Genomic DNA, 13,375 nt, shown 5'->3' with positions numbered 1-13,375 from the left:
TGGACGTTAGTTCTAAATGTTCCATTATCATACTGGTTGGCAATGTTTTTATCTCTTGCTAGCTAGCCAACTACGGCTAACTTACAGTCATGTCAAACAGTGCAGCCAGAATAACAACAGTAGCTGCATTTGCATTTGTTTAAGCTGTTATTACATTTACATTTACGTCATTTAGTAGACGCTCTTATCCAGAGCGACTTACAAATTGGTCCATTCACCTTATAGCCAGTGGGATAACCACTTTACAATATGTTTTTTTTTTTTTTTTGTGGGGTAAGGGGGTAGAAGGATTACTTTATCCTATCCCAGGTATTCCTTAAAGAGGTGGGGTTTCAGGTGTCTCCGGAAGGTGGTGAGTGACTCCGCTGTCCTAGCGTCGTGAGGGAGATTGTTCCACAATTGGGGTGCCAGAGCAGCGAACAGTTTTGACTGGGCTGAGCGGGAACTGTGCTTCCGTAGAGGTAGGGGGGCCAGCAGGCCAGAGGTGGATGAACGCAATGCCCTCGTTTGGGTGTAGAGTCTGATCAGAGCCTGAAGGTAAGGAGGTGCCGTTCCCCTCACAGCTCCGTAGGCAAGCACCATGGTCTTGTAGCAGATGCGAGCTTCAACTGGAAGCCAGTGGAGTGTGCGGAGGAGCGGGGTGACGTGAGAGAACTTGGGAAGGTTGAACACCAGACGGGCTGCGGCATTCTGGACGAGTTGTAGGGTTTTAATGGCACAGGCAGGGAGCCCAGCCAACAGCGAGTTGCAGTAATCCAGACGGGAGATGACAAGTGCCTGGATTAGGACCTGTGCCGCTTCCTGTGTAAGGCAGGGTCGTACTCTCCGAATGTTGTAGAGCATGAACCTACAGGATCGGGTCACCGCCTTGATGTTAGCGGAGAACGACAGGGTGTTGTCCAGGGTCACGCCAAGGCTCTTTGCACTCTGGGAGGAGGACACAACGGAGTTGTCAACCGTGATGGCGAGATCATGGAACGGGCAGTCCTTCCCCGGGAGGAAGAGCAGCTCCGTCTTGCCGAGGTTCAGCTTGAGGTGGTGATCCGTCATCCACACTGATATGTCTGCCAGACATGCAAAGATGCGATTCGCCACCTGGTTATCAGAAGGGGGGAAAGGAGAAAGGAGAAGATTAGTTGTGTGTCGTCTGCGTAGCAATGACATTTATTTGGATACATCTATAACATTGAGCTAATGATGCGCGATTTCACCTGGCATAGAAAATGTGCTCTCTCATCAGAACACTGTTGTTCAGAGGAGCTAGCCAACAACACAGCTAACACAATCACTTCAAACTGAAGCTGGAAAGACTGCAAACTAGCTGCATTTCATTTCGTTTTACCTGTTTTCTATTGACATTTCTTTGTATATATCCATAAAAATGATGCTGATTCATAATTTCAACTGGCGGAGAAAAGCTGCCTCTCTATCTCGACCCGACTCACGACCCCTACATGTTCTTTACTATGGGACAGCTGGAGATCGAATTTCAATGTTGAAACAATGTTACAAATACAAATCTCCGCTGTTGAAATGAAAGAAATGTGAGATAATGTCTAGATGCTTTTTATAGTGGAGATCAAGTTTATAAACTGCCTGGCTGGGCTGATGAGACAGTGGATTGAGCAGTCAGATGGAACAGAGTAAATAGGCATTTTAACGTCATAGATTTAGCCGGTGGTAACTTGTGGAACAGACACCGACTGGAATTCGGTTTTAACCAATCAGCGTCCAGGATTAGACCCGTCCGTTGTATAAACTGCTATACATACCACACACACACCGCTTTACACACCTTGATACACACACACACCGTTTTACACACCTTGATACACACACACACACCGTTTTACACACCTTGATACACCACTATATACATGCACACACTGCATATGCACACATGATGATGTTGATGATGATGATGTCTTGGCCAGGAGGAAGATGAGGATTACCATGGTGACCCAGAGGTGCAGGGCTGTCCCACTGAGCCCCCGGCCGCTTCTGCCCAACCCCCCAGAAAACACTACAGAGAACGCAACAGAGAACACTTCGCCACCATACGCACTGCCTCACTGGTGAGAACACACACACACACACACACACACTGGCTCACTGGTGAGACGTCTCTCTCTTTTATTCTGTTCTGTTATTTGAATATCTGTGTTTGGAAACCCTTTCTCTACATTCCAATAACCACTCAACTCCTTCAACAGGTGACACTATAGCAGACACTGTTATCACAACAGGAAGTTAACAGACCTCTCTCTCTCTCTCTCCGTCTTTCTGCCTCTCTCTCTCTCTTTTCTCTCCTTCTCTCTCTCCCCAGGTGACTCGTGAGATGCAGGAACACGAGCAGGACAGTGAGCTGAGGGAGCAGATGTCAGGCTATAAGAGGATGAGGCGGCAGCACCAGAAACACCTGATGGGTCTGGAGAACAAGCTGAAGGCTGAGATGGATGAACACCGGCTCCGTCTGGACAAGGAGCTGGAGAGCCAGAGGAACAGCTTTGTCCAGGAGATAGAGAAACTGGTCAAGAGACACCAGGCCACCATGGAGAAAGATGTACGGAGACACACACACAGAGACAGAGATACACGCACACACACACACACAGAGACAGAGATACACACACACAGAGACAGAGATACACGCACACACACACACACAGAGACAGAGATACACACACACAGAGACCGAGATACACGCACACACACACACACAGAGACAGAGATACACGCACACACACACACACACACACAGAGACAGAGATACACACACACAGAGACCGAGATACACACACACAGAGAGACACACAGAGACAGAGACACATACCAATGATGTATATAAACGCTCAATGACTGACTGGGCAGCCATTTTGCCCCCCCATCCATTGTAAAACAGATTGTGAAGCTATAGAAGTGCTTTTATAAATGTCTACTTTCGTTTTTGCCAAGTATATTTTATTACTGTGACCTTGATGCATACTTTTACACAATCCAGGGTTTATACTGTATACGTCATTAATATACACACACGGAGACAAACCTACACACACAGAGACCGAGATATATATATATATATACACACACACAGAGACCGAGATATATATATATATATATATATATATATATACACACACACAGAGACCGAGATATATATATATATACACACACACAGAGACAGAGATATAGAGATGCATAAACGTATTTTGCACACAAGAGAAACTGGTCAAAAACATTGATAATGATGTACAGAAACACATGTACTGTATACCAGAAAACACTCCAGGCTAAACTGGAGAACTACATTGGAGAACTATACTGGAACGTCTAAAAACAAACAAAGTATGGAGGAAATATAATGGACCTACACTACCAGTCAAAAGTTTGGACACACCTACTCATTCTCACCTACTCATTTTTTTACTACACTGCTCAAAAAAATAAAGGGAACACTAAAATAACACATCCTAGATCTGAATGAATGAAATAATCTTATAAATACTTTTTTCTTTACATAGTTGAATGTGCTGACAACAAAATCACACAAATGATCAATGGAAATCAAATTTATCAACCCATGGACGTCTGGATTTGGAGTCACCCTCAAAATTAAAGTGGAAAACCACACTACAGGCTGATCCAACTTTGATGTAATGTCCTTAAAACAAGTCAAAATGAGGCTCAGTAGTGTGTGTGTGTGGCCTCCACGTGCCTGTATGACCTCCCTACAACGCCTGGGCATGCTCCTGATGAGGTGGCGGATGGTCTCCTGAGGGATCTCCTCCCAGACCTGGACTAAAGCATCCGCCAACTCCTGGACAGTCTGTGGTGCAACGTGGCGTTGGTGGATGGAGCGAGACATGATGTCCCAGATGTGCTCAATTGGATTCAGGTCTGGGGAACGGGCGGGCCAGTCCATAGCATCAATGCCTTCCTCTTGCAGGAACTGCTGACACACTCCAGCCACATGAGGTCTAGCATTGTCTGGCATTAGGAGGAACCCAGGGCCAACCGCACCAGCATATGGTCTCACAAGGGGTCTGAGGATCTCATCTCGGTACCTAATGGCAGTCAGGCTACCTCTGGCGAGCACATGGAGGGCTGTGCGGCCCCCCAAAGAAATGCCACCCCACACCATGACTGACCCACCGCCAAACCGGTCATGCTGGAGGATGTTGCAGGCAGCAGAACGTTCTCCACGGCATCTCCAGACTCTGTCACGTCTGTCACATGTGCTCAGTGTGAACCTGCTTTCATCTGTGAAGAGCACAGGGCGCCAGTGGCAAATCTGCCTATCTTGGTGTTCTCTGGCAAATGCCAAACGTCCTGCACGGTGTTGGGCTGTAAGCACAACCCCCACCTGTGGACGTTGGGCCCTCATACCACCCTCATGGAGTCTGTTTCTGACCGTTTGAGCAGACACATGCACATTTGTGGCCTGCTGGAGGTCATTTTGCAGGGCTCTGGCAGTGCTCCTCCTGCTCCTCCTTGCACAAAGGCTGAGGTAGCAGTCCTGCTGCTGGGTTGTTGCCCTCCTATGGCCTCCTCCACATCTCCTGATGTACTGGCCTGTCTCCTGGTAGCGCCTCCATGCTCTGGACACTACGCTGACAGACACAGCAAACCTTCTTGCCACAGCTCGCATTGATGTGCCATCCTGGATGAGCTGCACTACCTGAGCCACTTGTGTGGGTTGTAGACTCCGTCTCATGCTACCACTAGAGTGAAAGCACCGCCAGCATTCAAAAGTGACCAAAACATCAGCCAGGAAGCATAGGAACTGAGAAGTGTTCTGTGGTCACCACCTGCAAAACCAGTCCTTTATTGGGGGTGTCTTGCTAATTGCCTATAATTTCCACCTGTTGTCTATTCCATTTTCACAACAGCATGTGAAATGTATTGTCAATCAGTGTTGCTTCCTAAGTGGACAGTTTGATTTCACAGAAGTGTGATTGACTTGGAGTTACATTGTGTTGTGTAAGTGTTCCCTTTATTTTTTTGAGCAGTGTATTTTTTACATTGTAGAATAATAGTGAAGACATCAAAACCATGAAATAACATATATGGAATCATGTAGTAACCAAAAAAGTTATAAACAAATATATTTCTTATTTGAGATTCTTCAAATAGCCACCCTTTGCTTTGATGACAGCTTTGCACACTCTTGGTATTCTCTCAACCAGCTTCATGAGGTAGTCACCTGGAATGCATTTCAATTAACAGGTGTGCCTTATTAATAGTTAATTTGTGGAATTTCTTTCCTTCTTAATGCGTTTGAGCCAATCAGTTGTGTTGTGACAAGGTGGGGGGGTATACAGAAGATAGCCCTATTTGGTAAAAGTCCAAGTCCATATTATGGCAAGAACAGCTCAAATATGCAAAGAGAAACGACAGTCCATTATTACTTTAAGACATGAAGGTCAGTCAATACGGAACATTTCAAGAACTTTGAACATTTCTTCAAGTGCAGTCGCAAAAACCATCAAGTGCTATGATGAAACTGGCTCTCATGAGGACCGCTACAGGAATGGACGACCCAGAGTTACCTCAGCTGCAGATGATAAGTTCATTAGAGTTACCAGCCTCAGAAATTGCAGCCCAAATAAATGCTTCACAGAGTTCAAGTAACAGACACGTCTCAACATCAACTGTGGGACTGTGTGAATCAGGCCCATGGTCGAATTGCTGCAAAGAAACCACTACTAAAGGACACCAATAATAAGAAGAGACTTGCTTGGGCCAAGAAACACGAGCAATGGACATTAGACTGGAGGAAATGTGTCCTTTGGTCTGGAATCCAAATTGGAGATTTTTGGTTCCAACCACTGTGTCTTTGTGAGATGCGGTGTGGGTGAACGGATGATCTCCGCATGTATTTCCCTCCGTAAAGCATGGAGGAGGAGGAGGTGTTATGGTGTGGGGGGTGCTTTACTTGAGACTGTCTGTGATTTATTTCGAATTCAAGACACACTTAACCAGCATGGCTACCACAGCATTCTGCAGCGATATGCCATCGCATCTGGTTTGGGCTTAGTGGGACTATCATTTGTGTTTCAACAGAACAATGACCCAACACACCTCCAGGCTGTGTAAGGGCTATTTAACGAAGAAGGAGAGTGATGGAGTGCTGCATCAGATGACCTGGCCTCCACAATTCCCAGACCTCAACCCAATTGAGATGGTTTGGGATGAGTCGGACTGCAGAGTGAAGGAAAAGCAGCCAACAAGTGCTCAGCATATGTGGAAACTCCTTCAAGACTGTTGGAAAAGCATTCCAGGTGTAGCTGGTTGAGAGAATGCCAAGAGTGTGCAAAGCTGTCATCAAGGCAAAGGGTGGCTGTTTGAAAAATCTCAAATCTCAAATATATTCTGATTTGTTTAACACTTTTTTTGGTTACTACATGATTCCATTTGTGTTATTTCATAATTTTGATAAACTTCACTATTATTCTAGTAAAAATAAAGAAATACCCTTGAATGAGTTGGTGTGTCCAAACTTTTGACTGGTACTGTATATATTTAGAAAATTACTGCCCTTTTTCTGGCCCGCAAATTAATTGATTGATTGATTGATTGATTGATTGAATTTCTAAATCCTGATGTGGCCCTTGAGTCATCTCTGCTATACACACTCCACACAGAGGACAATGAGAACTAAATACATTGCACCTGCAACTCCTGTTCATGCGGTTTTCTCTCTGTCTTGTGTGTGTGTGTGTGTGTGTGTGCGCGCAGGCGAAGACCTTTACCAACGATGAGAAGAGGTTCCAGCAGCACATTCAGGTCCAGCAGAAGAAAGAACTCAGCAGCTTCCTGGAGTCTCAGAAACGAGAGTACAAACTACGCAAGGAGCAGCTTAAAGAGGTACACACACACACACACTATATATAATATATATATATATATACACACACACACACTTATTTATATATATATATATATATATACACACACACTTATATATACATATACACACACAGTGCATTCGGAAAGTATTCAGACCCCTTCCCCTTTTCCACATTTTGTTACTTTACAGCCTCATTCTAAAATGGATTAAATAAAAAAAATCCCCATCAATCTACACACAATACCCCATAATGACAAAGCGAAAACAGATTTTTAAGAAATCTTTGCACATTTTATTAAAATAAAAAACCTACCTTATTTACATAAGTATTCAGACCCTTTGCTATGAGACACAAAATTGAGCTCAGATGCATCCTGTTTCTATTGATCATCCCTGAGATGTTTCTACAACTTAAATTCAAGTGATTGGAAATTATTTGGAAAGGGGCACACCTGTCTATGTAAGGTCCTACTGTTGACAGTGCATGTCTGAGCAAAAACCAAGCCATGAAGTCAAAGGAATTGTCCATAGAGCTCCGAGACAGGATTGTGTCGAAGCACAGATCTGGGGAAGGGTACCAAAAAATGTCTGCAGCATTGCAGGTCCCCAACAACACAGTGGCCTCCATCATTCTTAAATGGAAGAAGTTTGGAACCACCAAGACTTCCTAGAGCTGGACGCCCGGCCAAACTGAGCAGTCAGGGGAGAAGGGCCTTGGTCAGGGAGGTGACCAAGAACCCAATGGTCACTTTGACAGAGCTCCAGAGTTCCTCTGTGGAGACGGGAGAACCTTCCAGAAGGACAACCATCTCTGCATCACTCCACCAATCAGGCCTTTTATAGTAGAGTGGCCAGACGGAAGCCACTCCTCAGTAAAAGGCACATGACAGCCCGCTTGGAGTTTGCCAAAAGGCACCTAAAGGACTCAGACCATGAGAAACAAGATTCTCTGGTCTGATGTAACCAAGATTGAACTCTTTTGCCTGAATGCCAAGCGTCATGTCTGGAGGAAACCTGGCACCATCCCTACGGTGAAGCATGGTGGTGGCAGCATCATGCTGTGGGGATGTTCTTCAGCGGCAGGGACTGGGAGACTAGTCAGGTTCGAGGGAAAGATGAACGGAGCAATGTACAGAGAGGTCCTTGATGAAAACCTGCTCCAGAGCGCTCAGGACCTCAGACTGGGGCGAAGGTTCACCTTCCAACAGGACAACGACCCTAAGCACACAGCCAAGACAATACAGGAGTGGCTTCGGGATAAGCCTCTGAATGTCCTTGAGTGGCCTGGATTTGAACCCGATCGAACATCTCTGGAGAGACCTGAAAATAGCTGTGCAGTGACGCTCCCCATCCAACCTGACAGAGCTAGAGAGCATCTGCAGAGAAGAATGGAAGAAACTCCCCAAATACAGATGTGCCAAGCTTGTAGCGTCATACCCAAGAAGACTCGAGGCTGTAATCGCTGCCAAAAGTGCTTCAACAAAGTACTGAGTAAAGGGGTTGAATACTTCTGTAAATGTTGATTTTTTTGATATATTTGCACAAAATTCTAAATACCTGTTTTTGCTTTGTCATTATGTGGTATTGTGTGTAGATTTATGAGGGGAATTTTTTTTTTTTAATCCATTTTAGAATAAGGCTGTAATGTAACAAAATGTGTAAAAGTCAAGGGGTCTGAATTCTTTCCGAATATGCGCGCGCGCACACACACACACACACACACACACACACACACGGGTAACGCTGCTTCGTGGGTGAACAGGGACAGGGACTACTTCGCGCCCCTCGTTCGAGCCCAGTGTTGGACAGGAACAGGGATGGAAGCAACACTGTTACATTGATGCTGTTGACCCGGATCACTCAGTTGGGCTATGCCCGGCTGCTGGGGTTGCTGCGGAGACCAGGTCAAAGGAGGGTGAGTTTAGCCAATATGGAACGGCTAGCTAGGTAGCTGTTAGTGCGTGGTAGACTAGTAGAGTTCGTCTTTGACGTCAACTAATCTAGAAGTAGTTCTGAAGGGCTATGGCTTCAGTAGCACTCAGGGTAATGGTCCATTTAAATTGGAGGGATGCGGGACAATTTAAGCAACAGAGCTTATATGTGAGAGTTCGTAGCAGTCTAGTCTTGCGTGACCATCCTTCCAGATCTTGTCTCGTTGACTCGACTATTGGGAGTCTGAGGAACTTCAGTATTAGATTTTGCGATTGAATGGGAGCCCTGGCATTCAACGCTCGCAATTGATTGGCTCTGAGTAGAAATTCGTTTTTTCCTCCGAGGCATTTCCTTTTCGCCATCACAGACAACATTTTAGTAGCCTGTGTCATATGCTGCTAGCTTGTTGCAAATCAGAATCACAAACTGTTAGGAGCTCAACCAATGTAAATATGTGATTGGTTTGGTAAGTGGCAACTTATTGCTACTAGTTTCTGTCATACCCCGCCCAATTTGATCTTTTTCCTGAGGAGAACTTCACCAGACTGAGGCTAGGAGCAGTCGGACTACACATCTGATTTACTTTTAAGTAGTTTATAGTTTAAAGTGAAAGGATAGTTCACACAAATTACAAAATGACATTTTACCCTGTAAGCAGTCTATGGACAAGGTATGTCAGCAATCCAAAACCAAAGCATGGATTGCTGTCATACCCTGTCCATATACAAGCTTTAAAAAAATGAACGCTGCTTTATAGGTGGCGTGATGATGTGGTCAGAGGGTCCCTGGTTCGCGCACACACACACACACACACACACACACACACACACACACACACACACACACACACAACGTGGAACAGGACCTGGAACGAGAGGTGTACACACACACACACACACACACACATACACTGAAACACAAGGAGCAGCTGGAAGAGGTAAACACACTCTCACTCTTCTCTGTCCTGTAGGAGTTGAGTGAGAACCAGTCGACCCCTAAGAAGGAGAAACAGGAGTGGCTGTCCAAACAGAAGGAGAACATCCAGCACTTCCAGGTACAGTACAAATTACATCAACGCAAATGATCAAGTTACATTGAATTTAATTATCAAGTTACATCAACGCAAATGATCAAGTTACATTGAATTTAATTATCAAGTTACATCAACGCAAATGATCAAGTTACATTGAATTTAATTATCAAGTTACATCAACATGAATTATCAAGTTACATTGAATTTAATTATCAAGTTACATCAACATGAATGATCAAGTTACATTGAATTTAATTATCAAGTTACATCAACATTAATTATCAAGTTACATCAACGCAAATGATCAAGTTACATTGAATTTAATTATCAAGTTACATCAACATGAATTATCAAGTTACATCAACGTCAATTATCGAGATAAAAACTGTTAACAGGATTTAAAATGTAAAGCAACACTTTGTTTTACTAACATAAAGAGTATCATATATGCATATGGTAATCCTTACTTGGTTCATAATGCATTATATTTGTTGACTTTGGGTAAAGATTTCTGATAGTGTACAAAGTATAATTATCATCTCAAATGATAATCGCGATTATAACCAAATAGCGTAACACTGTTATAAGTTATTATCTAAACTGTGTTTATCGTAGAGATGTATTCTGAGGCTGGTCTTAAGGCATTATGAGACTTGTACATGCTTATAACTAGATATAAAGCATAAGATCTTGATGCTTTAAGTGAAATGTTACCATGGTCTCTCGCCTGTTTTACTGTTGTACTTGTATATATTTTTTACAATACAAAAGACAACATACAGATGCACACAAACATCAACAACATCACACCTGCCCAGACCCACCTGTTCTCAGCCCTATCTCCAGTGCCTGCACTACTCTCCGCCAAGTCCTCAAATTGCACCATTATGTTCCTCTCCGTCTCGCCCACTCTCTTTCAATATTCAGATAATGAATCGTATGATTTTTCCATTGTCTTAACGATGGAGGATTGGTTGATTTCCAGTTTTTAAGTGTATGTTTTTTTTTAAAGATAATTGATGAGAGTCGGGTGTCTCTATTGTTGTACTCTCTTCATGGATCTGTCTAGAAATGTATGGTGTTTTTCTTGTATTATTCATTTATGCATGTGAAGTACTTTGCACTGCATTTTTATGGTACAAAATGTACTATATAAAATATTATACAATATATGCCAGAGCAGACGCTTTTATCCAAAGCAACTTAGTAATTCCTGAGCGGGAATCAGATCCACAGCCCTTGGTGTTGCATATCCATGCTATACCAGCTGAGCCACACTGTAAAGTAAAGTTTGATGTGATTTGTCAGGCTGAGGAAGAAGCCAACCTGTTGAGGAGACAGAGACAGTACCTGGAGTTGGAGTGTCGACGCTTCCGACGGAGGATACTCATAGCCAGGCACAACGTGGAGCAGGACCTGGCACGAGAGGTACGTGAAAGGTTATTGCTCAACACGTGAACATTCCTCTCCTTTCGCAATCCATTTATTTTTAATTATTCTCCATCCTCCCCCCTCTCCTCCATTTCTGTTTCAACCCCTCTCTCCTCCTGCCTCCCCCCACCCCCCAGTAACCGAAAGGTCGCTACTTCGAATCCCCAAGCCATCAAGGTGAAAAATCTGTTGATGTGCTCCAGGGTCGCCGTTGATAATGGCTGACCCTGTTCTTGGCCCAACTCTCTGAGGGGGTCTCGGGGAGTTGGGATATGCAACAAAAAAAAACATTTCCATTTCAAACATGCGTATAAAACATAACTGTACATGTGTGAAACAAACATAAGCACCCACCGAATGATGATTATTATATTACTTGTCTCTCCCTCCATCCCTCTCTCCTCTCTCTCTCTCTTCTCCCTCTCTCTCAGGAGTTGAATAAGCGTCAGACCCAGAAGGACCTGGAGCATGCCATGCTGCTCAGACATCACGAGTCGATGCAGGAGCTGGAGTTCAGACATCTGGGAACCATCCAGAAGATGAGGGCGGAGCTTATCAGGACTCAGCACCAGACGGAACTGACCAATCAGCTGGAGTACAACAAGAGGAGGGAGAGAGAGCTGAGACGCAAACACGTCACGGAGGTCCGACAGCAGCCCAAGAGTTTAAAGGTCAGGAACACACAGACACTGGCATATACACCCCCCTCCACACACACCTATTTTACTGTCCCCCACTCTCTCCCCCCAGTCTAAGGAGCTGCAGATTAAGAAGCAGTTCCAGGACACGTGCAAGATCCAGACACGTCAGTACAAGGCCCTGAGGAACCACCTGTTGGAGAGCGCTCCCAAGGCCGACCACAAGGCGGTGCTCAAGAGGCTGAAAGAGGAGCAGACCAGGAAACTGGCCATCCTGGCCGAGCAGTACGACCACTCTATCAACAACATGCTGTCCACACAGGCTGTGAGTACCACACACACACACACATTGTGTAGTCTCTCTAAACAGGTATCAAACACAGGCAAATTAAAAACTAAGTTTTGGAAAGACCTAATAAGGATATGTTCAATCCCTAGTCCTAACCCCAAAGGGCTACTGTTTGTACTAGGGCTGCATAATTAATCAAATTCACGTCGAAATCGCAATATTGACATGTGCAATCCATATTGCAAGTGGTCCATATCGCATGCAATTTTTGTAATGTCCGTTTTTTTATACTTTTTGTCTGATCCTTCCCTCTCTCCTCTTGCGGCTGCTTCCCACACACACCAAGCCCCGCCCCCTGTCAATCAACCAGCGCTGTTCCTCCTCCTCTCTGTTACATGCCGTTTGCATGCTGTTCTGTTAGGTCAACAACAACCATGCTGCTTTCCACTTTCTTTCTGTTTCTCTTTCCAAGTGTTTGATCTTTGTCGCAAGTCCAAGAAAATCTTCATTTTTGTCCGTGTCGTGCAGCCCTAGTTTATACCGTATTGCTAATACTATCCAATCATTTCAGATCTAATTACTACTTGTCTCCACCTTTTTGTTTTGTCCCCGCCCTCTGTCCGCCCCTCTCCCTCCCCAGCTGCGATTGGACGAGGCCCAGGAAGGGGAGTGTCAGGTGCTGAGGATGCAGCTTCAGCAGGAGTTGGAGCTGCTGAACGCCTACCAGAGTAAGATCAAGATGCAGACAGACGCCCAGCACGACAAAGAGAGGAGGGAGCTGGAGCAGAGAGTATCGCTCCGCAGGGCTCTACTGGAACACAAGGTAGGGACCAGGGGTGTCTGTGTGTGTAATAGAGTAGGTGTTGGCATCGCTGTGTGTTTCTGACTGTCTCTCTTACCCATCTCTCTCTCTCTCTCTCTCTCTGTTCGTGTGTGTGTTTGTGTGTGTGTGTGTCCCTCCAGATTGAGGAGGAGATGCTGTCTCTGCAGAAAGAGCGTGTGGAGCGGATCAGGTCCCTGTTGGAGCGCCAGGCCAGAGAGATAGAGGCCTTTGACTCAGAGTCCATGAGACTAGGCTTCAGCAACATGGTCCTCTCTAACCTGCAGGGCTCTGGCTCAGAGACACATGGTAGCCCAGGGGGCTGGGGAGGAGGAGGAGGGGGGACCGGACTGTCTCATCATGGTCACAGCCAACACCAGGG

At 45.1% G+C, this 13,375-nt stretch overlaps 1 protein-coding gene across 1 annotated transcript in view; it reads left to right on the top strand.

Moving 5' to 3' along the window:
* Positions 1-13,375, top strand: part of LOC121542003 (serine/threonine-protein kinase TAO1-like) — a 38,911-nt gene that overhangs the window by 25,029 nt on the left and 507 nt on the right. The window contains 9 exon segments of the mRNA XM_041851425.2: positions 1,935-2,075; positions 2,327-2,563; positions 6,739-6,867; positions 9,753-9,836; positions 11,124-11,243; positions 11,678-11,917; positions 11,997-12,209; positions 12,814-12,996; positions 13,137-13,375. The exon segment at positions 13,137-13,375 is cut by the window's right edge and continues 101 nt beyond it. Coding sequence (XP_041707359.2) covers positions 1,935-2,075; positions 2,327-2,563; positions 6,739-6,867; positions 9,753-9,836; positions 11,124-11,243; positions 11,678-11,917; positions 11,997-12,209; positions 12,814-12,996; positions 13,137-13,375 — 1,586 coding nt within the window.

Source organism: Coregonus clupeaformis, chromosome 27 (genome assembly GCF_020615455.1).
Source record: "Coregonus clupeaformis isolate EN_2021a chromosome 27, ASM2061545v1, whole genome shotgun sequence".
Taxonomy (NCBI): Eukaryota; Metazoa; Chordata; class Actinopteri; order Salmoniformes; family Salmonidae; genus Coregonus; species Coregonus clupeaformis.
Note: the sequence above shows the minus strand (reverse complement) of the source record. Positions and strands in the feature narration are given on the sequence as shown.